The following is a 26,898-nucleotide window of genomic DNA, read 5'->3' as shown; positions in this document are numbered from 1 at the left end:
CTTCATGTAGTTCAGGTCTTGAAACTTCCTTTTATCAGCATATTGGATTTCTTCTTTTACTTGAACATTATTCAAGAAGGCTATTAATCTTCAAGTAGCTGAAATAGCTATTACAACACATGGGAAATAGTTGATAATACCAATATAGACAACAACCAACTAAGTTGTTTGTCATCAAATCAAAACCAAGGAACCTAACAACCCTTTACGCTTGGTCCTTACTCCTATTGCCACTGGACAATCCTACCCAATTACTAGGTATATTCAAGACCATCATAGAATTAGTCATTAGGACGGTTCAGGGCCAATTTGATGCAATTTTGATCTCAAACCGCAAAAATCTTAAAATTGTTTCAAACCGCAATGATAATCAAATCGCACCACAAAATACGGTTTGGTGTGGTGTGATTTGCGGTTAACCTCCTTTTCTGAAAAAAAAATTAAATATTTTTTTATTTGGTAGTTATAAAATTATAATTTAATTACTAAAACTCATGTTTTCTTAATTAAGTAATAATCAAAGATTCTTCAAGAAAAAAAGTAATAGTCAAAGATCAACTTAAAGATATTTTATACTTTTCTTAAAATAAGTTTTAAAAACGGTTTGATGGTTTGCAACTTGACAATTTACAGTCTAAAACTGCAAACCACATTAAGGTCCAAAAAGTTTTGGAAACCACACCTAAACCGCGATTTAGTCATATTTTCAAATTGTACCAAACCGCAAAAATACGATTTGGTTTATCATTTGCTAATCTCATGGATTATGAATAGGATGTAGCTTTCATGTTTCCATGAATGATTTAGATATTACTTTAAAACTTGTCAGCAGCTTCCTACTTTATCCCTTGTCCATATTATATTAGTCAAATCCAACTTCTTACGATTGTCTAGTATATATACTCACACATGCTAAAGTTGGTGCATTTCGCTCAATATTATATTGATTAATATTAGTTGATTGACCACTATAATAAGCTAATTGGGGTGTTTGGTGGTGAACAGTTTCAAATAGCTTATTCCATCAAATAAAATCATTTTCAATAAGAGTAGCTCTTTTAGTAGGTGAATCAAGTAGCCCAAAACCTAACCACAATAGAAAATATGTTAATGTTTTTATTTGTTATTTTTCTTACTCAAATAGATTTAAGAATTTAGATATTTAATATAATAAGCTAATACAATCAGTTAGTAAAAATCAGCTAACACCATTAAATTCGTCTTTTAGCTTTTCACCATACATGCCCTAAGTTAAATCTTGAAGTGCTTAATACAAAATGTCAAATAAACCACCTTCTTCAACCCTTCGATCGCATGACGATTTAAAAAATAAAAAACCTGTCCCGTTGTTTTAGATTTTTGTTTAAAGCTCCAGTTGTTTGAATAACATTGTGCGACCAATCCATTTGGAATCATTCTTTCAGAGTGTCTGCAATTTTGTGCATGAATGAAGGGAAATAGGCATATTTTGTTACTTCTAAGATAGATGTATCAGTCCTCGTCTTAATAACATTAAATCCAACCCGCGATTTCTAAGCATGTAGTAAGCAGACAAGGCACAAACACTATTGTTGGCTCTTACAACAATTACACGACCCAAGACAATTAATTTTATCACAATCACCATAACTTGCATTCCAAAACGTTCTATCATACAATACCTGGATATTCTCGTGCACACATATAATTTCATTTTTTTTTTCCATGTCTTAAACTCCCCTCAGTAGCAAGATTTTTTACTTAAACTAGTCAGCACAAAGTAGCAGCTAATACCTTACCCTTGCTCTTGTCCTTAAGCCTCATCAAGCCCGTAATCCTCACCAAAATATGTGTCAACTAATCCATTTGCCATATTTCTGAGGTCTTCATTTTCATGAAACTGGAATCGTTCCATGGCTTCAATGCCATCCTCGCTTTCTACAAGCTTCGGACCCTGGCAATTGGGCATTCCTCTCAAAACCTATAAAACACAAATTCAAAAATTCAGACATTGGAAATAAATATACCAGGGCTCTGAATCCAGGGGCTTGGAATTAGGTCAAGCGGTTTCAAAATGCTTGTCATGCACAAGGAAACTAAAACTTTAACCATTTCAGGCCGTCCTTGTAACGACAGGAACTCATAATATTATCTAGCAATTGCTGGAATTCACATTTAGCTGACAATATAGGATGGGAGGTGTCCAAACAAAATTAAGTTGTTTCTTGATGCCACTAATTACTCTCCAATACATTTTAATGAATTAGTGATAAAATGAAATGTAAACGAAAGTTAAAATCAGCAACAAACCAACTTAGATGGGCTCACCAGCTCTATAAACTGCAGACCCAATCTCCCAGCCTCTACATCGGCAGATCGGACAAGCTCAATGAAACCAGGAAGACATCCTCTGCTAACTAATGAAACCAAGTGCTCCACGATCAGACTCGGTTTACCAGAACCTTCTGTTGGGGCCACACATGTATTACCAAGGACATAAGCTACCTCTTTCCTTACATCAAATGGTGCAGTTGAAAGAAGACGCAATAGCAACGGTACTGCCTCACTGTTATAAACTAATTTTTTGTGTTCAATGGAACCTGCAGCAATATTAGAGAGCATCCATGCTGCCTCCTACAAGAAAACAAAACTTGATTAGAATCACTTATGTGATTTATTCAATTTTTCTTAATGTCAATCTTAATATAATATCCAACTATTTCTTACAACTACTCACCACATTTATCACTCTCTTTCCTATAGTCCAAATTTGTGAGCAACAGTAAGTGATCTTTCTAAAATGGAGGTAGTACGAAGCATTTCTTTAGGCTTTCCACCTTTTTAAGTGAAAGATTATTATAAAACACACTTTGTAAAAAGGAGCATGACTGGTTCTTGTTTCTCCATTTCTCCAAAATGGAAAGAGAGAGATAAAATGATAGAGGACCAGCAGTCCTCTAAGTACTACAAACTAGCTAACAAAACAAATCCTGAAAGGCCCCTCAATGGGATAACCTATTTGAGACCGAGAGTATACAGATATAGAAACCAAAAAAATTAATGATTGAAAAAATAAAAAAACATTCACCACTGTTTCCTTCTGCTCTTTATTCCTCGAGAACCAATACACAAAACTCATAATAGCTCGATTTCAAACTAAAAAATACAACTCACAATAGTTCCATCATTGAAAAACCCAGAGAGCCCCTACTGAAGCAACAAGCTGCAACAAAGAACCTACCTATTATGCACAAGCGGCAAAAGGAAGATGGCCTGATTAATAGTTAAGCACACAACATATTAGTGACATTGCCTGTGGCTTCTCTATACCAGTACCTAATTTAACAATTGATAATCTACAAAGAAGCCCTGAACAAAATTACTTTCCTAACAAGAGTGGAAACAGGAAATGCTAAGGGTTTAGAGCTATACTTGGTTAAATTTTTGGAAAATTACTTCACAAGAATCAACTAGGGAAGCACGTGATGTTAAGATACATGATTCAAGCTCAGATCAAGAATCACAACAGAGAATTATTTTGTGGGTCTTCTACCCCTAAATGAGTAGCTTAAATTTGGCATATTCTCTACCACCCCCACCACAAAAAACAAATAAAAAATAAAAAATAAATAAATAATAAATAAAATAAATAAATAAAAATATAAAAAATAAAATCATTTGAATTGAAGTTGGGTTTGCATAAAGCCCTATTCACTTCACTTTATTTTTATAGAACTTAAATAATTTTTATTGAAGTGCAATTTTTTTTGCTGAACTTAAATTATTTTTACTGAACTTAAATTAATTTTACTTATAATACAATTTGGTTCATGTAGCCGACCCCATTTATGGGATTAAGGCTTTGATTGATTGATTGATTAATTTGAAATTATTTTTGTTGAACTGAAATTATTTTTACTGATTTTCTATAATATTTCTTATTAAAAGTTACTAATATTTACATAACTAAAAATATTTTACTAAGCTGAAATTATTTTTACTGAACTGAAATTATTTTTACTGAATATTATTTTTTTAAGGTGAAGTGAACAAGGCCTAAGTGTTAGCTTGGCCATTGGAAAGGAAAAATGGAGTGTTTCAACTCTTTCAAGAATTGGAGATGGGAAGAGGAGAATATAGATGTGATTAAGGAAAATGGTAGCTAAAAGGTGCATGAGACGCACGCTTTATTGGAGCAAAAACTATAGGTTCAAACCATGAAAAATTGACTTTTGAGCTGGAATGCAGCTAAAACGTAATTTTGAAATGAAAAACAAAATAATATAAAACCAAAGTTATGATATAAAGTGTTCACAAAAAAGTACATATAAGGTTTTTCTACAAAATTTTGAGAAATAAGGTACTTTCGGACCAAAAAAAAAAAAAATACAAATCTACCTGACTATCAAAAAAAATTTCATATATACAACCATTTAATAAAAATAGCAATCAAAATTGAATTTATGCCTTATTAAAAGTTCATTTATACAACCATCTAATTATGAAGTTTTGAATACGGCCCTCATAACTTACCTTTACCACCTACAAAAGGAATCGGATGATATGTCATAGTATCTGAATAAAGATTTGAATAATTACAGTCTAGGATTCAAATTGTTTGGAGGAGGTTTATTTAAGCTTAGAGGGGGTAGGAGAGAGAATTAGGGTTTTAAACTGTAAAATCAAGCTTTGGCATCGGTCAAACTATCTAAAACAAATGGTGGGAGGACCTGAAATTTTAGGGAAAAGCAAATCTGCAATGCACAGAGGTGATGCGGCCCAGAACTAATATACTTGGAACTATTGCACTAGACCTTTCAAAGAGGTTTACAATATATCAACAGAAACTTTCAAAAAGTAATCTCCAATGGCGCTGGTCTAGCATCAATTAGATTAGTAATGAAAAAATTGGCCTAATTGCCTAAATAGTAAAGGGTATTTGATTTGAGTCCTATTTTCATATAATGCTCATCATTCATTTCTCAAAATTTTTGGTGTTCATGATTGTGATTAAAACATATTTTTGAAAAGCCTGTTTGAAGGGCTATCCATCTAAGTAATGTTCATGCTTGCACGGACTAATAAAAGGTTTATGAACTTCAAGAGCTTAGTTTTATTCTTTTGGAGGTTGTTTTGACTATTAAATGAATTGTGAACCCATTAATTTTAACTTTCATGAAATGTTTAAGGGTTTTGGACCAAACGCTGATTAGACTTGTAACATTCGATTTTTGACCCACTAAGGTGTAGGTACATAGCTATCATCATTTAGTGTTACAACTGGACATGTGGTGAGATATTTTTGGGTGTCTACACTCCTTTCCTATGCACAAACTTAGGTATGCAATTCTTATACTTGGCTAGAAAATAAAGAGATTCAAGAACCTCGGCTATTCCAAAGGTAGCACCCCTTTAACATACGAGGCATAACCTTACGTTCTAAAAAGTTTAAGTAGTTTCGATGTCGACATTTATTTGAGAAAATCTTGGCTCATATCTTTGTCCTCCATCTTAATCTTTTATGGAGTCATCTCTCAATTATCAAGTCAAATTACTAAGGGGGCAGTTGATTCACAAAGAGGAAAGAGAATGACATAGAGAATGGAATAGAGGGGAATAGAGACAAAATCCCTATATCATCTTATGTTGTTTGGTTTACATTAAAAAGAAAGAGAAACCCATGTAAATCCCACCACTCTGTTCCCCTTTGCTTCACTAAATGATCAGCACCACCACCATCCCTCCCCTTCCCCATGTTGTTGCTGTAGCCGCTGCCACTGCCCCTCCTCATGCCACCGCCACATCCGCTCTACTTCCCCCTCTCTCGCTCTCTTCTTGTTGGTGCCCCTATTCACTCATTGTCTCCTCCATTATCTTGTCTTTTTTAATTCTAGTTTTATGTAACTGTCTTAACGATTAGGGTTTTATTAAGGTAGGTGGTGTGATTTTCAAAAGTTCAAGTTGGCTTTGTGGTGGATTTCGGTGGTGAGGGTGCTTTGTGTTGGTTAGGTGGGTTTCAAGTGGACGTTGGGGGTGGTTTTGTGGGAGTTGAAGTGGGTTTTTGGTGGTGGGTGGGTGGTGTCAAGGAGGTTGGGTGGTTAGGAGGGGTTGAGGCAGATGGAGAGAAGGCAAAGGTGGGGTTGGAGAGACAATACTTGGTGGTTGTGAGGCAGAAAGGTGGTATAATGAGATGGTAAGGTTGGTTAAATTGATAATTAGGAGCTGAGTAAGAGTTTGGGGGTGAGGAGAGGATGATTCCTTTGAAGGGGTGGGAAAATGGTACAGGGAAGTGGGGTAATTAAAATGCCCTATAAACCATGAGAAATTTTATAAAGATATTTAAATATATTTGTCGATGAGGTAAAGCTGGTAAACCATCTAAACGGAGAGTGAGGGATAGCTCAATTGGTTAGAACTTCTCTCCCAGTTCCATCCTAAGATCGATTCTCATCACCCGCCCTTGAGGCTGTCGAAACACCAACAAAAAAACGACATGGTCACATCCTTTGTGCCTAGAACACCTGAACTTACTTATTTTCATGTTCATATGTGGACTAATGCTTCCCTCTAAGCCATTTTGTCTTTGTCGCAAGACAGATGTACTTTAAATTAAATGGGTCCAGCAGTATGATTTCAAAAATTAATGAATACTTACTGAAAGCCTGCATTTGTCAAGAAAGTCACTGTTCGCTTTGACAATATCAGACATGCATGTAGGTTTTCAACAGCAAACATAAGAAAGCTTCATGCACTAGGGCAATAGGTGTCAGCAGGGATAAGGAGAGTGCCCCAACGAAGTGAGTTTAGTTTAAAGAAAATATTCTTGTTCAAAGGTGATTGCATGCCTTCTCTATGACGCTTTGAAAATGCGTCTAGCACAATAAAAATTAGGTAGCTTTTTATTTATATCGGGCTACTGATAATTTATGCTAACTTAACAGCTGATTTACAATACTTATTACACACCCGGTTTAATTAAAGGTTTGTCTTTTCTTTAACCCTCCACCACTTGGCAGTCATCACACCCAGCTTAATCACAATACAAACCAGCTAACCCAAGAAGAGAATAGAAACTACAATGTTTCCGAATTCTATGAAAGACCAAGGGTATGAATGACCATCGAACAAAGAAACTCACCAAGCCCCATTTCCATGATGATGAATGGAAAAATAAACAATTGCAAAGAATATTTTTAAATAAAGTAAAATAAAAATAAAAAACAATTACAACACCCCAATTTCCAAAGGAATACTAACTAAAATAGTTTTAAAAGAAAAAAAACTACAATGAGGGACTAGTAATTAAAGTAAAATGCAAACCTTTTTAAGCACACGGTGTTCACTCCCAAGGCATTTAGAAAGAGCAGCAATTACTTTATCTGCAAACAGGTTCAGACATAAACATGTACTTCACTTCAAAAAAGGAGTTGACTGAGTAGAGGAGGGGGGCTCTTTTTAATGGGAACTAAGACAATTAACATGATTCTAACCTGTAACTTCACTTCCAGAAATAAGAACTGTAGAGGCTATGTTTGCATCACCAGCAACAAGATTACCCAAACTTCTCAACACCTAATAAATTATATGTATTAGTATACACATAGGGGATCTCTAACACGATGAACACTAATTATAATATTTTAAACACCAATTATTCTACACTATGAATTTATTTAGCTGATTCCTAAGTGAATCATCATGTAAATACCGGTATTAGCAATTGCAAATTGTTTGATGTTCCCAATCTTTCCACGAGAAGATGAACAAGACTGCTCTTCACCATCATACTTGAAGCAACATCTGTAAGGGCAGTAAGATACGCAGCCACCCAAGCAACTTCAGTTGCCAGTTCCTCGTCTCTGGTTACAAAATATAATTTAGATATTGGGACCAGTACTAGAAAAAATTTAGTTCTTGTTCTTCAAATGTTTTCTTTACAATAGTAATGATACGCAGACAAAAAAGGGAAAATTCCCGAGCAGTGTTTTAAGAGGATTTAAGTATAGTATAAAATAGGTGAGCTACAATCCATGTCTACCACAAAAGCAAGCAATTGGACCACCATAATCAGATGTAAAACTTTTTAGGTTATACATCCATCTTGGCCTCCAATCATATAAACAAGCATACAATCTATGTAGCCAATGCAAAAACTGAACGTTACAAAATGTAAATAGAGGTTTCCAACTTGAAACAAATTCCACTGCAGCTCTAGCCTTTTACTCTAGGTTTTAGGTGGGGTGTGCTAGCTCTCCACATTTTGCATTTTTAACTGATCAGTAATATGCTAATACCACTACTAGTAGTATAACCACAACCAAACACCTGCTATTACCTGTACAAGTACTATAACCAGTCTTTGCTTCTGACAAGACCAGATCAAGACTTAATGTATACTAAAACAACTTTATCATTATTTCTAACTTGGCACTCCCTCCATCCCAAAGAATAAAGAGCACACTTTGATTGTGCATGAAGATTAGGAATAGTGGATAGAAAGATAAAAGTGGGGCTGGTGAGTGAAAAATGGGATGGAAGGAGAGAGAGTTGAATTGAAATAGAGACAAGATATTTTCTCGGACACCTACATAAAGCAGGTGTGAATTATATTTGCTTTTTGTATCTGTGTGTGTGTGTTTGGGGGGGGGGGGGATAGAGGAAGTATTAATTTCAAGGATCCTTGAAAAAATTAATGCAGGTCTACAAAAGAACCTGTTCGGTACACACCTATATAAAGCAGGTGTGAATTTTATTTGTTTTTGGTATCTCTGTGTATGTGTGTGTGTGTGGGGGGGGGGTAGAGGAAGTATTAATTTCAAGGATCCTTGAAGGTCTACATAAGAACCTGTTCGGTACTGATCTGCATTAGTTTGTCGTATGGCCGTTCAATTCTGAACTTTCACATAACCCACTAACTATGCGATTCTACTTCTACTTGTCACTAATAAAGTGTGCATCAGATATGTCAGGCTAAACAGAAGAAAGTGCCTTGGGATAAGGTTGAGGTACACTTGGCCAAAACCTAATTTAACTGACCTAATTGCCACCTCCAGATAACCCAAAAAATTCATTTCTCATCATGATTATGTATTTATGTGTATATATGCTCTGCAAATTAGCCCATCAGTAATCTGCAAGTCAGTCACAAAGGGATTGAAGAGCATGAGCCCAGTGCGATGCAAATGCTATCTCTTACCTTTAAGGTTGCCTTGACATAAGACATCAGGTTAAATAGGAGCTCCAACATCTTATACCAAATTAGCATATGTTTTCTAAGTAAACCTATGTACAGTGAAACGAACAAATTACATTTATAAACCCTTGCCAAAGGAAATGAATGAATACATGAAGAACAGCCAAGGAGCAAACAATAATACTGGGAGGCAAAAAGCATGCGATGAAATACACTGCAGGGAAAGTGTTACCTAGTTTATATCATATATAATATTAGTAGTAAAGCAACACATCCCCCTACCCTACCACCCTTCTGTTTGAGAAGAGAAGTTACAGTTTTGTCTTATACCTAATATTTTGCAGATTGGTCAAAGCTGTCTGCAGACTACAGTCCAGATCACTAATACTTGTAACAAGAAAATACATTCATGAAACTGTGCAATATGATCACGAGCAAGAAACAGTATATATAAATGCAAATATTGCGAAATTGAAGTATCACCATAAATTGTTGCCATAGAACATCCATTCAGTGACTCCTATTAAAATCAATATAACCAGTGCAAACATTCCAAGAAAAAGAACATGGTGCATCCACACAAACACAATATCCAATAAATCTTTATCCCACTGATCAGTAAGAGACAAAGATGGAACCAGGTGAGTGAGAGTACAATTTTTCATCATGGGCGGAGAATACTATGCCATAGCACCAGCCACACAGAAAACTTAAGTGCATAATATCAACCTTGGCTAACATCCAAATACTATATCTATCAACCTATCAGCATACAAGGGCCAAGGGAAAGAGACCTTTCACTTCAAAAAGGCCAAATAACCAAAATCTTCGAGTAATATGTTATCCTGTTGATATATCTGAATGGTTTATCAACTAACAACCACCTTATCACCTCAAGAATAAGGTATAATATCAGTAAAGTTCCTACAGAAGAATATATTAAAAAAATCCCTTACGATTTTCTCAAGTGCCGGATAATTGCGTCAAGCACACCATCCATCTTGATAAGTTCCTTTGCAGCTCTGGGATTTGGACCCTACATTTTATCAAACTGTAAATAACTTGAAATTAATACTGACAACAGCAATTATTGAAAAACAGATGAAAACTGACAAAATCAGAACAGATGTCAGAAGTGAACCACCATTGTATCTAATGATTCAGAAATGGCAAAATACTATTGTTTCATATTTAGATTCAGAGCAATAATAAGAAATTGAGTACAAAGTCACAAAAGGTCAACGCACAATGCACCTAGGGATACTCTGACCACTATAAAGTTTGTTTCAAAAATAATCTTACATTTTCACAAAGTTGAACTAACAACTAATAACTTTTTTTATTGGAATTACAATAGGCACCATGAACTAAATCAAATGTGTCATTCAACTTTAGATATATAACTGGATGATTAAAAGACAGCTTGAAGTTCAAGATAAAGAGGCTAGCGTTAGAATATAGCTTCTTTTTTTTTTTTTTCTTGTGTGTTATGATTCAGTTTTAAATCCATACCTCAGGCCACAATCCCGTTTTACTGTAGTATACTTCCTCCCTTCATACCATGGGGCATAATGTTTGTGTAATAGACCGTGCCAATTTGACAAACCCCCAGTGGTCCATACCTACTCCAGAAGAAGACTAGGATAGTGGCACTCACAACAACACACTGGCAGCAGGTCACCAGGGCAGTCATCACCCAGAGAATGGTGAGAATGAACAGCTGGAGAAAGAGACAAACTCAGCAGCCAATAAGGGCATCCTTTTCGCATCTTTTTGGCATCTATATGCTTAGGTTGTATATATAAGAAAGGGAGAGTAAAGGCAGACATTCTATAGAGTGGAAAATTGGAGTGTGGTGAGCTAAGCTCACTGTGGAGCTTGATAGGCTAAACCTATCGTTGTAAAACCTTATTATGTAAATGAAAGCTGCCATCTTTTCTCTCTAAATTTCCTGTTATATTGCTTTGCTTGCTTGAGAGTGACTGTAATTGCTTGAATCTATTACAGTTTGCAAATGATATTATGTTAATTGATGAGGCAAAAGAAGGGATGGTAAGCAAGTCAGAATTGTGGAGACAGACTTTGGAGTCTCAAGAATTTTTGGAGTATAAGTTTAGCGGAATTAGAAGTATGAGGGACTACAAAGATCTCCTTGGATGGGAGTTTTGTGCAAGGTTCTGAACTATTCTGTTATCTAGAATTGTTTGATTAAAAAAAATAGGAGATTAAATGGACATGTTCATATAAAACTGAAGCGGGTTGGATCATGTGTAAGAATGCTATGGGATTCATATGTGATTCTAGCATGCCCCATAATTGGACGGAAATTTTACTGCACAACAATTAAATCTGCCCCTTCATATGGTATAGAGTGTTAGGTGTGAAACACTGCTACGTCATAAGATGAATGATCGGAGATGTGTGGTCCTATGGATGTGTGGTCATACTAAATAGGATCGACGATTCGATGGAGGAATGAGGTATTTAGGAAGAAAATAGTGTAACACTTATTGAGTATAAGATGAGAGAGAATCGCTTAAAGTGGTCTGGTCATGTAAGATTGATAGGGTTGTACAGAGTGCAGTTTAGACTGCACCAAACTGCAAACCAAACCGCAATTTTGCGGTTTGGTGCGGTTTGCTGTATGAAAATTGCGGTGCGGTTTTTGAAAATGACCAAACCGCGGTTTGCGGTTTGGTGCGGTTTCAAAGAAAAAATAGACCAAACCGCACTTTAATGTGGTTTACGATTTGTATACTATATTTTTATTAAAAAAATATAAAAGAACTAAAATATATGAGCTAATCTTTGAGTATTAGCTAAATAAAGGTTAAAAAAAGAGTATAATATTTGAATTATAAATTAATAACTACAAAATAAAATAGGAAAAAATTGGTAAAATAATCCCAACTTTGGCTCGTTCGCCAAAAATAATCCCAACTTTGGATTATTTTTAAATAATCCAAACTTTGGGGGTCATTCGCTCAAAATGATCCCAAGTTAGATAAAGAGGTAAATTTTTATTTTTTATTTTTTTTTATTTAAGTGACAATGACACTACATGAGTGGTTGAAAACAAATTATTAAAAAAAAAAACAAAAACATAAAAAAAAGCCCCAACAGCCACGCAACCCAGCACCACCTATCCGGCAACAGCCCCAACAGTCCCGATTCCCACCGTCGTCGGCGCCCTGAAACTTCCTTCCATCGCGCCGGAGCCGCAATGCCTTCTCCATACCCTCAGAAACACCAAACCCCCGCCCCAAAACCCAAATAACTTAACCTGAAACACCTAAAAACCCCTCCCCCGCCGCATAACCCACCCAACAAACCCTCCCCTACCCTCGGAACCCCTTGGGTTTCTCTCGCAGGTGCACTAATCTTCCTGATAATTGTCCTCGAGACGGCGTCGTTGAGTTTCTTCAATCAATTTCATCGTCATTTTGGCTACCTTTATGGCCTCAGTCATTTGGCGTGGGGTTGGTGTGGCAGATGCGTGAGCTTGTGGGGAATGCGAGGGTTATGGTGGAGGAGGTGCGGCAAGCTTCTTGTGGTGGCTATTTGGGCGCAATTGCCGCTGGTTGCTTGAGGTAATTGGGCGGCTTTAGGTTGCTGTGGGGCTGTTGCAAGGCGGTTTCATGGTGGTTGTGGTTGACTGGTTGATGTGTGTTTGTGGGTTGTTGCTGGTTGCAGCGGAGCTGGTGGTGTACAGGGGTGACTGGGTGTCCGCGTGCCGACGGGGATGGAGTGTTCCAGGAGGGGGATGTGGTTGGTGGTGGGCTGGGTTTGTTTTTTAATTTTTAAGTTTTTTTTGTTTTTTTTTTTTTTTTGTAATATTTTAAGCTTTTTTTCAACCAATTACATGGGGACACGTGTCACCTTAACCTGTTATAACAGGTTGGGTGACCGGTTGGGACTATTTTGAGCGAATGACCCCTAAATTTTCGGATAATTTTCGAAATTGGGATTATTTTGAACGAACAGACAAGAGTTGGGATTATTTTTACCAATTTTTCCAATAAAATAAAAGTTTTGTTTTTAAAATAAAATAATTATAATTTTAAAGAAATATGGTTAAACCGCAAACCGCACCGCACCAAACCGCATTTTGCGGTGCGGTTTGGTTAGAAATGCGGTTTGAATAAAATACCAACCGCAATTTTGCAGTTTGGTGCGGTTTAGGATCCAAACCGCATCGCGAACACCCCTAAAGATGGAAACTGCGAGATGCACCGATAAGGAGGCTTGAAGAATGGCAAAATGATGAGATTGTGAGGGGAAAAAGAAGACCGAAGAAAAATAGAAGAAATTTATTGAGAGCAATATGAGTTCATTGAAAATTGAGGAAAATATGGCATTCAAATTGGAAGTAGATAATATATGATGACATGACATGCCGTTTTTCATATACTTACTTTTTCTTACCATTTCTTCAATCCTTGTATTTTACTAACTTTGCAATCTCACTCAAATTTTATTTACTCTCTTTCATTTTCTTAACACTCTACTTATCATTATATTAAAGGAAATAATTTGAAAAAAAAAAAAAAAAACACATCAAAAAAACATCAAAAATAACAAAAACAAAACAAGACAAATAGATAAACTCAAACTAAAGATCATAGAAAAAGAGGCTTATTCCCCAATAGTTCTTTACATTTACCTTCATGCCCTTTTATCACACTTCATGCTCTATTTTTCACACTTCAATGTTCTTTATAGTTAAAATGTACTTTTATTGTATGTTATTGTATGTTTTTTTTTTTTTTTATTACCAATTGTATGTTCTTTTTTTTTTTTTTTTTTTGTGCAGGAGTATGTTCTTTTATAAATAAAGATGAGTTATGATACTCATCAATCATCATGCACCTAGGTGTAGGATATAATTTTCATCAATTCCCTATCCTGTTTGACTTGTTATGTGACTTAACCATATGTTTCAACCAGTGTCACCAGTCAGAATGTGCCCTCAGTTCTTAAGTTCCAATTTCACACTCTGTTCCAATCAAGGTAGGAGGAGACAATCAGACAAGTGGAGAAGAAAACTTGAAACCTAAAGAAAAGCAAATTGAATGATTGAAGGTGGGATATAATGAAGTAAAGACCGGGGGAGAGAGAGAGAGAGCAGGATAGATAAAAAGAGAGATAATAAAACTTAACTAGAAATTGACATTACTGATATCCAGTGATTATTAATATGTCTTACGAGAATAAGATGATGGTGTTCTCTATCGAGCATCATGGGGGTTACTACATTACTAGAATAGCTTTATTGTTTAATCTAAAATTCGATTTTATGCAAAGATTGGTGGACAATTTTTGCCTCACTCCTCAGTCAAACCCTATGCCTCCACATAACCTTGGTGTAACTGTGAGTTTCTGATATTTAGTGTACACAGCCTCAGGTATGCACTTTAACTTTAAGCCCACAGGATAAACTGGTGGGAGGTGGTGGTTTAATACTGATAAATATAGGCTGGCAGAGTCTGGCTAACTCTGAGAGCAATTTGATTTCATGCTAACAAAAAGATACCTTGGAACTGTCAGTCAAAACCAATTGGCATTCTAAGGGGAATTCATGAAACTAAGAGTTAACAAAAAGATACCTAGGAACTGCCAGTCAAAACCAATTGGCATTCTAATAGGAATTCATGAAATTAAGAGTTCAAGAAATAATTTCCTTAGCAGGGGTTCGAAAGCCGAGCTACCTCTCCATTTATATTGATGGCGCATGGATGTCCCATGGACTTAAAAAGAAGAGTAGTGGGGATTGCATGAGTATTAGCAGATGCCATAGCTATGAAAGTGAGGAGTTGCCATGCACTATGATGCGTAGACTTAAAGAAGAGGAGTGGCGAGATTGGATTGGTTCACAATTTAATTACAGGATGACAAGGTTTTGGGAATGAGGAAGGCCAGGTAGTCAGGTACTATGGAAGGGTCAATGCATGGAGAAGAGATCTATGCTTGTAAGAAGACTTTCTTTAAAACCAATAGAAAATTTTTGGTTTTCCCAAGTTTTACATAATCATGGACATTGATAAAGATGCAAAGGCAAGAAATAGAAACCATATATCTTACATAAGCACTGAATATTTTGAATGACTCAATAATGGAAAAAATTTAGAAAAAGTAATGTAGGGTTCCCAAGTGTCAGAGAGGCACGTTATTTGGACATATAAAGAAAGAATAGGAGTCAGTCAGTGTACAATTCTCTACTTTTCTTGTCCTTAAAGATGTAAAAACCAGCTGAGATGACATCAGAATTAATCATGTAAAATAAAACGAAAATAACATGTAAATTATCTTCCAACTATAACTTTTTCAAGAGTTATACTTAAAGCAATACATGATAGTACAACCAGGAAACTGGAAGCTCTACTTTATCCCTTATGCCAGTTTGCAAGTTTATCCCTTAAGCAATACATGTCTATCAATGATGTCATCATGTCAGCAATGGCTTGTTTTAGTATTAATTATGTACTTATATGTCCTTTAAACAATAAATTCAGCCAATACAGCTTCAAAGAAAGCAATAATTGCCAATAACATATAGCAGCATTGATGCGTATTTATGCAGCTATTTTTAGTTTCTTGAATAAAAGAAACAATCTTTAAACCTTTCTTGGATTTTATTAAGTTTATTATACAATTATGGTTGAATGTATTCATTTTTCTTGTGGAAAAACGAGTTAAAGAATTTTTGTGACACAATGATAGAACTCCCAAGGCTCGGTTGAGAGGCGATACTTGAAGGCTCGGTTCAAGAATCAAAGTTTAGCACAACGGCAAGGTTTAACAAACCATAAACACAAGCTAAGCTCACGTTTTTCATATGATAATCAAAACTCAAATCTGATTTTTATTAATTCTTAACCACGTATTTATAAGCTAAATAATTAGCCTAAAATCGTGTAGAACAAAATCTAATCTAACTAGGAAACTTATCCTAACTTGTAAAGATAATATTTTGCAAACATAATCTTTAAAGTTAAGCTATCTTCTACTAACCGAATTAAACTAACAAATATATCCTAATAATTAAAATAAACTCCTAAGGCCTAAAACAAGAAAAACCCTTTCAAGTGAAAGGTAAAAACTCGCAGGCAAAAATCTAAAATAAGCAATAACCATCTCAATACGTATCAAGCATAGAATTGATTGGTATCTTTTAAAGTGCAGTCCCTTATCAAGGCCAGCAATAAAATTAAAGAGCAGAATACAATCACAAACTTATTCAGAGAAACGATACTTTTGATATAATAGAATTATTCAACATGAAATATACATTACCTTAATGAGATTTGACAGTGCCCAAGCTGCCGTTCTTACTGTCGATCCCTTGTCTGGAAGAATCATTCTGGCAAGAGGTAACAATGCCCCTTGTGAGAGCAAAATATTTCTAAGATCCTCTCCTTCACCCGCAACATTACCTAATGCCCATGCACACTGCTCAGCTACTGGCGAAGAGCTCTTCTCTTCAGAGCAAAAAGCAAAAAAAAAAAAGGTAATTAGTAGGTAATACTAACTCCACGTTTGCTATCGTGCAGCTGGGTCATTCAAGGATTCAACCCCTATATTGGCTCAACACAACAAGAGAACTGCTTAGAATTCCTGTAAAAATCAAGTTTTGAAATAAAAGCAGCAGAAATTTTAATTCGCAATTTCGCACAACTAAAAAAAATTCTCTTAGGGCCTACTCAGTATCATGTAACTTTTTGGTTATTGATCTTTGGTTTTGAGATAATAAAAGTTGCATTATATAACCTGTATAATGACCTTTATATTAGTCATGCTTATATCAGTCATGTTAATTTGAAATGGACAATAGAAATCTAAATACCACTTTTTAATTTGATTTTGGTTTTTTACAAGATTACCTAATAACCCCCGCAATGATAACAAACATACCCTTGGCATTCTAGGTAAAATCAAGTAAGAATAAACTTCACTATTTTTAAGATTTCTCCATGTCTTCAGCAATTATCTTGATGAATGACTTCGTTTAGGTAATTTGAGCGCATTGCCCTAGCAATAAATTCCCAAAGCTTAAAAAGGTGCCTTTCACACAACCAAGATATAAATTTCTATGAAAAGCTAGAAAACGGAAGGACATAAAAAGTGATAGCAATAATACGATTAGACTTAAGAGCACCCCCCCCCCCCTCTTTCCACTTTTCCCTCCTCTTCAGGGGATCAGGTCCACATATGTCACTGCTTATTATAAATTACGTAACCTTAAGAGCATCATGCTTGCCCCATAGACTCATGTTAGTTACTATTGTCACAAACATCTTTCATCAATTATGTTGTAATTAATTATTTATAATGCAAATATTCTGCTGACGCTTTCAAACTGTAGAGCAGGTACATGGGCTCTTAAAACAATAACTAAGAATTGCACACAAACAATTCTACTTTTCCATCAGTATGCCAATTATGCAATTTATACTTGGACTTTGGAGCAACCAAATCCATTACAAAATACTTTAGCTATTTGGCATTAACCATCAAAAGGTAAAAAGAATCCTAACTCATCAACACAAATAAATAAATAGATAATTAAATCAAAAATTGAAATTTTGATTAGCATTGGTTTCATTTTCTGACCTCCAAGATGTGCAATAAGCAATGGTAGTGCAGGAAGCAAAGTTTTTGTCTCTTCTGGTAGTCCTGCAGCAATGTTTGTGAGACACCAAGCTGCCTCAAGCAACTGTAACATAACAAGGATGATATACCTCAACATCATTGACTGAGAAATGAGCTACTGGGTGATAATATAAAAATAAGAAAACCTTTCATTAGTCCATCTTTTCAAAGTACACCATTGATAATCCTTTATTATCAATTAAAAATAAATTTTGAAAAAAGAAAGTAAACTCTGTACTTAGAAATGGAATCTTACCCTCTAAGAAGAACAAAAAAAAAATGGACGGGATTACCTAATTACTCAATCACTTGATTCACCCCTCCCTAAACCTATGTTCAAGCTAGATAGAGGACTATGAGCAACTTGCATTATCATGAGCTATATTATTTAGACACGAGTATGACTGCATGTGTGTCTGGTACGGAAAAGGTCCAAGTGTCACAAAGTTCAGACACAAGACAAAAAAGGCTGTTCACTTAACATATTCCAAATATCAAGGTACTTTAAAATGAAGGTTTAACTAGGGGTGAAAGTAATACGGATTAAATCCGCAAACCGAACCAAACCAAACCGAATTAACAATTCGGTTCGGTTTTTTTTTACAATTCGGTTTGGATTGGTTTGAAATTTAAAAAAAAAAAAAATTGGATTGCGGGTCGGTTTCGGTTTTGAACTAAAAAAAACCGAAAACCGAATTTTGAAACCGAAATTTTAAAAAGCCCAATTCCTAAGCCCATTTTTCCCCTTCCTATATAAATATCTAAAATAGAATCCCTAGTCCTCTTTCCCTTTCTCATTCTTTCACTCTGAGTCTCTAACTAGCAGCAACCTCATATTCTTACTCTCAGTCACTTTCTCTCACTCAGATCGACCACCAACGCTCCACCACTCACTTTCTCACTCTTTCACACACTGGCTCCGACGACCGACAATACACCGCTCCTTTTCTCATTATTTCTCACGGCAATTCCTTGATTCAATAAGTAAGACTTAGATTTGTTTTAAATTTAAAACTTGGAAAATTGGAATAGTGGTCCATGTAAGACTCTTGCTAAGTGAAAGATTTATGGATATGATTTTAAAAAATTTAATATGTTGAAAATGGAGTTTAGTTATCACGCTTCAATTCATTTGTTGCTTAAATATGTGTTAATAAGGTTAACAAAATTCGGTTCGGTTTGGATTCAATTTCCAAAACCGTATTAAAACGGTTTGGATTGGATGGACTAAATCCAAATTCGGATTGGATTCGGTTTCAAAAATCCAAAACCGAATTAATTCGGTTTAAATTCGGTTTGGTGTAAAATCCAAACCGCAAACCAAACTTACCCCTAGGTTTAACATTAAAATTGCATGCGTACATATCGGATTGATTTGTGAGTTAGTTCTTGTTGAAATGCTGAATTCAAACACATTTGTGAGCATATATTGTATTATTTTCTCCTTTTCTCTTTCTATTACAGCACATTTTATCAACTACAAATATATAGGTCAAAATGTTTAAAGTGCCTAGAGAATAAATAAAGTGCCAAGTAAGGATTTCATACCCTCACCGGGAGAAATGTTGAACATATGCTTTCTAACTATACACAGATAAATATATAGAGCTTTCATTAATATATAAAACTAAGATCCTAACATTTGAACTCTTAAATTTGATCCCTTTGTTTTTATCAGCTCCAGAACCACAAATAGTTTGAAAATAGACCAACAAAAATATCATTGATTCAGAAGGTGCATTTCGCTCACATAAGACCTAGCAACCAATTCTGAGACGAAAACCACAAATACAATATTGACTGTCATTTCCGCAACCACTATGCCTCCACATTAGCCATCAATCTGCCACAGCAAACAACCAATTCTTAACCCCACCACCCAGAAGACCCACCCTGAGGTCCCTGACAACCCTTTACATTACCAAACCACATCCCCATAAATGCCCCTCCGCCAGAAGCAAAAGCATAATATTTAAATATATAAAAACAACTTACTTATTTTATTGTATACATGTTTTCTTAAATAATCTCGACCTCCTAATTTTTAAATTAACGATTGTACACTGATATACACGTTTTATACATATATTTTCCCGACTTTTCACTACGTTTTTGCATGGTTTTAGGCTCTTTTGAGCCACTTCCCGCTAACATTCTTTTCTCTAGTGTGTTCGGTGTACTTTAATGAGTTTTACAGGAATTTGGAGTTTTCCGGACAATTCGGACATGTTTAGAGCGATTTGGAGATGATAGTGGACGAGAACGTATAAGCAAGCTAAACAGCGAACCAAGACCGAGAAGAAAGAGCAAGAAAAGCGAAGTTTATAGTTGTGCCCGATCGGGCTCCACATGCCCGGTCAGATCGGGCGCAGCAGTGAACTCAACTTGATGGAAGCTAAGAAGAAAGAAGTCGATTTATGTCATCTATGCCAAGCGCCCGATTGGGCAGCCCATGCCCGGTCAGACCGGGTGCGTGGTAGAAGAAGCTTGGCATTGCTACGGAGGGGCTCAACCTGCCCGGTTGGACCGGGCGAAGAAGAACTCCAGCTGAAGCAATTTGCGCGACTTTAATCCCAAGTACCCGATCGGGCAGGCAGGCACAGTTATGGCGCAGCTCCGATTTAATTTTTTATCTTTTCTAGGTCTTAAGGGGTATAAATACCTCTTGTAATTATCATTAGAAACAGTTTTCAGTTTTCCATTATTCCTCTTTCTCTCTCTAGAATTCTAGTTTATTATTTTGAAGCAATTTTAATTCCTTGCACAAGATTTGAGTATTGTTCTTCAACAATTTAATTCCTTTCAATTGAAGAATCCTTGGTATTCACTTCTACTTCATTTTCTTTCAATTATATTTGCTTTTCAATTATGTTTTCCATTTTTATGATTGTTATTGTTTCTTTCAATATGTGTGAGTAGATTTTCTATTCCAAGATCTAGAGTAGCCCAATTATGATTGATGCATGAATTAAATCTTTAAATTCTCTAATGACTTTTGCAATTGTTATGCTAAATTGATTGTGATTATGCCAATACTAGGTTAGACGTAATCTTAGTATTGTGATTATTCCATTGTTTATATCACAACGAGAGTTGGGTTTAAACGGATTTGAGTAGATCAATTTAGGGTTTGATTTTCAACACGAGAGTAGTTGGGTTTGATAATTGGGAAGTGAGAGTAATGTGTTTAATGTCTCTAATATGCATGATACCATGAGAATAGGAATGATTGTATGTTAGGGAAGCCATTGATACTCGAGAGAGGTCCTTGGTATTTATTAGGGTTTACTTTTCCCCGTTCAATTGTAATCGTATGTTAGGGGTAGAAATATAATTGCATCAAGCGTAATTGTGGTGATACTAGATCTTGGATGTTTTAATTACTTGATTTCTTCATATTCTTTAGTTTATTTTCGAATTTTCCATACATTAGTTCCTTAGTTATTCGATTATTATTGATTTCTGCTTAGTAGAAATTTGAGTCTATTTAATTATTTTTGAACCTTAGTCTCCTGAGATTCGACCCTTGCTTGCCAGTCTACATAGTAGTGGTTAGTTAGGTTATATTTTGTTAGGTACGCGACACGCCTATCATACACAACCAAAGATTATAGTTATTTGATGTGATTGTCCAATTCCTTAATATGGTTTTAACTTTTCAAATGTTAAGGTTACTATTTACTACATACTTAAATTTCTTTGTATACATATACATATACAATTGCACCATTTCCAATTTTAAACTATTCACACATTTCTATTTGATCTTCGTCTATGATTTATACACAAGGAAAAATACAGTCACGTGGTATAAACTTTTAAAATTTAAATTTTTAAAATAATTTTTGCTTAAGTAAAAATAAAGATATTAATGGTAACATTATGCTTTGACATGTGAATTTTTTTTTTAAATTGTGCAATAAAAAAAAATTAAAGGGAAGCATAATACTTGGTATATTTTTGCATTTCTTGAAGACCGGTGCTATCCTTAATGGAATTCCTCGATCTACCACTGTCATCAACCATAATTAGTTTCACCCAAAGAAAAAATACCCTCATTACTGTCACACTATGTAACAAATAGAAACAAAAGGTTAATCTGAAATTCAAAATTTTTATGGCTTCTAAATTTAAAGTGATAAAATAAAATCTTACCAATGATAATCTCCCCTTTCACAAAAATAAAATTACGAACCAAGTTAATCTGTAGTAGACTATACACCACAATCTTGCTTAAGATAGTGGGCCACTAGTTTTATTAAAATTGATGTGCTTAAAAGTTAAGTTTAATCATTGTAATTCAACTTATAGCATGTTAATCTATAGCATAATATACCAAGATATTATGATCTAGAATAACTAAATTGTGCAAGGGAAGAGGTGGCGAAGTGCCTAAGATGGAATACGTTTATTTTATCAAAGAAAAGGCCATTGCGGTAGATATTCCACACAGTTACATATAAGTAGTTCTAGTATAAGAGGAGGGGGGGGGGGGGGGAAGAAAAAGAGATAGACTTCTAAGATAAAGAATAGCTTTGAATGAGAAATAGGAAAACCAGGAGCATGCTATTGTGTGTGACTCTGCGTGTAAACAGGGGCAAAGTATACAAATAACACAAATCAAAAGAGAAATCAGTCAAACCTGCTCATCTGGAGAACCAAATGAAAGGCAGTGCACAAGAACTGGTATTACTCCAGCTTTAAGTGCCACATCAACAGGGGGGAACTCCGATTTAGACAATAGACGTCTTAACTCACGTAAAGCACTGACCCTCTTCTTTTGTGCACCCTTTCCCCTAACATTAAGGACAAACGAGTACAAACTATTTAGTATGGAAATACCTAAAATTTCCATCAATGCAAGGGAAGAAATACATCAAGAGCACGGAAGCAATCAATTTGGTGCTTACAAATAAACAATTTGAGAGTTATCAATTGTCCAAAATGAAGGGACAGATAAATCCATAAACAAGACATTTGTAGCAGACAGCTTACAAAGAATATCATTCATATTAATTATTTACATAAGCCCCTTCAGCCAGAACATGCATATATACAAATGAATAAATCCCAGGAAACTTGATAGAAATTTTTTATATTTCCCAGAAAACATAATTAGTCATCATTTTACTACAAAAATAAAGGCAGTTTTTTTTTTTGTCCTTTTGGAAAGTTAAGGATTACTCTCTGCAGGGGTTAACTAAATTAATCATTTAAGTAATGATGTCAAACTAATCTTACTGAAATACTCTTCAGAAGTTCAGATAGTAAAAATTTTGTAATTTCAAAAGTAATCTTTGTAAGTTATTTAATCAAAATATAGAAACGGATACTGATTTTCAAAACTGGCAAAATTTGAATACAAAATTCAAATGCGGCCCATTATTATTGTAAAATGTTTAATCGCTAAAAACATTGAAACTAAGGTAACACAAAAAACTCAAAACATCAATGTGTTTTGGTGTTGCAAAAGCATAAGAAGCATTTCTGCTGTTCTGCAATTGGAAGGTAATGTCACCCATCAATTAGTCAGATTCAGTTTGGTTAGCAAAATTCTAATGATAAATGCAGGATAAAGCAAGTGATCGGAAGGGGAAACACTAAAGGGTAAAGGAACAATGTAGACCTTAAACTAGACAAATGACACTTATTAATACATTGACTAGTTGAATATGGAGGAAGGAATAAAATTAAAAAAATAAATTTTCTCCCCATGCCAAAACTTTAAAACTCCACCTTTAAATCTCTCCTATGTGAGCTACCACACATACAATTTAAAATGTGGCATAACACATATCTAATATATATATATATACATACATATATATATATATATATATATATATATATATATATATATATATATATATATATATGTATGTATACATATATATATATGTATATATGTATACATATATATATGTATGTATACATATATATATATATGTATATATGTATACATACACATATATATATATATATATGTATACTATATATGTATACATACACATATATATATATATATGTATACATACATATATATGTATGTATACATATATATACATATATATATATATATATATAAATTTAAACAGGCCTTGGGCACATCCATAACAAAATTTTCCAAATCACCAATTTCAAGGGTCCATAAAATATCAACACTTGTATTGTTTTCATGACAAATAGCTCATTCATGTATGTACATATTATAAGCTAAACATATTCTAACTACTCAATCATAGCCACAGACCATACGAACCAAGCAAAAGTGGAGAAGAAACACATGTGAAAGATATCCTAATACTCCTTTTCATGTTTACCCCTCACTCTCTATCAGCATTATGGATAGCCTTGTTGTTTTCCTTTTACTTCCCCCCCCCCCACCCACCCTCTCCCGAATAAAGATTATGAAGACTATTCATATTAATTGGATTTTCTTTTTCAAATGTGATATGTTATAAAGTTGCAACACTATAGGAAATATATGGATCTGTCATACCTCTCTCTCTCCCCCCCCCCCCCACCCCTCCCCCTTTGCTCCTTCCCAACAAAGAAGTCAGACTGTAGTGCAACATAATCCCAATGTAGATTATAGTAGGTCCAACTAACAGTTCACACTTTGCAAACCACTTATTCGGGAAAGCAATAATTTGTTAAGTTCTTCAGGTTATACACCAATATGAACTAAAATGCACAAAACAGCTTAACAAAATCAAAATGGTTTTGCAAATTGAGCTTACCCATAAGTTGATATGTAGAATTGCCACTACAAATCTAGCAAAAAATATGTAATTTCAAAAAGTTGTAAGGTTGAATAAACTAAGTGTAGGACACCAAAGACTTGAGTTGTTAGGTTGAGAAAAATGCTACAAGAGATTGTCATGAAGTTCTATTATCCACAAAATGAGGATAACTCACTACTGAGGATACCCTAGAATCAATTAAAAGATTTCAGGAATTACTCAGGATATGCAGTTCCTGCAAATACAATACCAACGTCACAATAATTCATCCAACAAACATACACAACAATCACAATTATATTGAAAAGAAAACATCAGTATAAACAGACATACTGATAAGCAATGGCAGATTTCAATTCTTCAACAGCTGCAGAAGTCTGAGCTTCCAGAATTGACTGCTCCTCATCAAGCATCATTTCAGTATCCAGCTCGCCGCCATCATCATCGCCACCAACAGCCACTCTGCAAAGCCGCTTCGTTCTAACAAGTGCCTCTCTCCTCTCTTTAGCAACAGCAACTGCATTCTGCCGTCTTCTTTGTGCAGCCAAATTCCCAACTGCTACGTAAAAGAAAGATCACAAAATTAGCAAATTTTGTATAATACTGATAAACAATTTTTCTGGGGTAATGAAAGCAAGAACAAATAATCAACATTCCAACTAAAGTAGGGAATAAATTGAATTTTAAGAATACCCAATAAAATTTAAATAATTGAAAATTTGAACCATACCAATTTGTAACAAATAACTCCAAAATTTTTAGGTACATAAATTATGGGGCATTGAAATTATAGTTAAACCCTTTAAATATTTAAGCAGGAGAAAACTAATCAACCAAAAAGGTTGAAATTCCTTAACATTGTACCTAATTGCATCAATAAAATAAAGTATGTAATTGAATGATAAACGCAGAAGACAAATAATATGATAAATTAACTATCAAAATCTATGAAATTCAAATAATGGACGAGTTTAAGAAGATGTAATATGCCTGAAGATTTAATGGGGTCCCTTTTCTGATGAGCCAAACTGCTATCTGTCATTTTGCATAAAACTGCTCTTGAACTCGATTGAAAGAATTACTGCAAGAGGACCTTTAGGCCTTATTTGGTTGGGAGGAATTCGGAGGAAAAATACGGATTCCTTTGTTTGGTCCTTAAAAATTAAATAGAATTTATACTACTTCTATACTTTATTCTATATTATTTATTTATATACGAGTATTAAAAATCGTGCCTAAAGAGGATATGTGATATTCTCTCCGTTTTATAATACTTGCTCCACTTTTTATTTGTGACCACTTTTAAATACTTGCTCCGTTTTCTTATTTGGAAAACTTTTACATTATTTAATTTATTTCTTTCAACTAGTGGGACCCAATAGAATTATATTTTCCGCGTATGGAGCAAGTATTTAAAAACAGAGGGAGTATATGTATTGTATGCCACATCATCCATTATACTATAAACATGTTTTATTGGCAACAAAAATGTTTATTACAATGTTAGAACACAAGACCAATAAGAAATAATTTAATGTTTTCCTATCTTTGCTATCTTGTAATTATGTTTCATATTAAATTATAATATACTAAATACTTTGTATTAAACATCATGAGAACACTTATTTAGTTTTATAGTTACTATTTTTAACTTTGACCATGACTATACTATATACTAAAGTAATCACTAGATAGGACACTTGTCATAATTTTGTGAAAAATTTCCCTCCAAATTGCTACTCTGAATTTTTTTTTTTTTTGTAAATCCCATTTTAAAAAAATGAAATTCAAATTTTAAGGGTATGCTAGACATTTAACAAAATTCTAATTTCAAAAAAAAAAATAAGTGTTACATTAGTCATTTAATTTCAATTATTAAACCTTATTATTATGAATCCGTTCATTGCACGGGCCTAAACTAGTGTTAATAAGATTTTAATTTTAATAAGAAAAATTGTGGCATTAAACTATAAAATTTTTCTTATTAAATTATTATAGTCACAAAGCGTTAGAGCAAGATTAGCCCTAGGTCTTAATACTCTAGGTGTCATCATCAATATCTAATTTTGTAGTCTTAAGATAAGAATTTTTTTTTCTATGCATTTATGAATCCTCATCGTAACAAAATCTGAAGTTGAGTCTTGAAAAATTCAAGACTCAACTTAAATACTTAATTAACTTTTTTTCTAAAAAATAAAAATTAATAATTTGTTTTATGAAAAAAAAAACTGATTCTAAGGGATTGAAGAGATAAATCTAGTCGAGTCTGTACTATATACTAAAGTAATCACCAAATAGGACACTTAGCATAATTTTGCGAAAAATTTCCCTCCA

The 26,898-nt window shown here is 34.4% G+C and overlaps 1 protein-coding gene across 1 annotated transcript; it reads right to left on the bottom strand.

Moving 5' to 3' along the window:
- Window positions 1-1,448: 1,448 nt before the first annotated feature.
- Window positions 1,449-25,721, bottom strand: LOC110717306 (importin subunit alpha-9-like). The gene is made up of 11 exons (XM_021895959.1): window positions 25,555-25,721; window positions 24,898-25,120; window positions 22,464-22,617; window positions 17,783-17,885; window positions 16,466-16,650; window positions 10,129-10,208; window positions 7,688-7,838; window positions 7,470-7,551; window positions 7,300-7,358; window positions 2,308-2,613; window positions 1,449-1,960 (listed from the first exon to the last, which is right to left on the bottom strand). The coding sequence occupies exons 1-11, from the start codon at window positions 25,604-25,606 to the stop codon at window positions 1,793-1,795; spliced, it is 1,563 nt and encodes a 520-aa protein (XP_021751651.1). The 5' UTR covers window positions 25,607-25,721; the 3' UTR covers window positions 1,449-1,792.
- Between the last annotated feature and the right edge of the window lie 1,177 nt (window positions 25,722-26,898).

Source organism: Chenopodium quinoa, unplaced genomic scaffold (assembly GCF_001683475.1).
Source record: "Chenopodium quinoa cultivar QQ74 unplaced genomic scaffold, ASM168347v1, whole genome shotgun sequence".
NCBI classification, from domain to species: Eukaryota; Viridiplantae; Streptophyta; class Magnoliopsida; order Caryophyllales; family Amaranthaceae; genus Chenopodium; species Chenopodium quinoa.
Note: the sequence above shows the minus strand (reverse complement) of the source record. Positions and strands in the feature narration are given on the sequence as shown.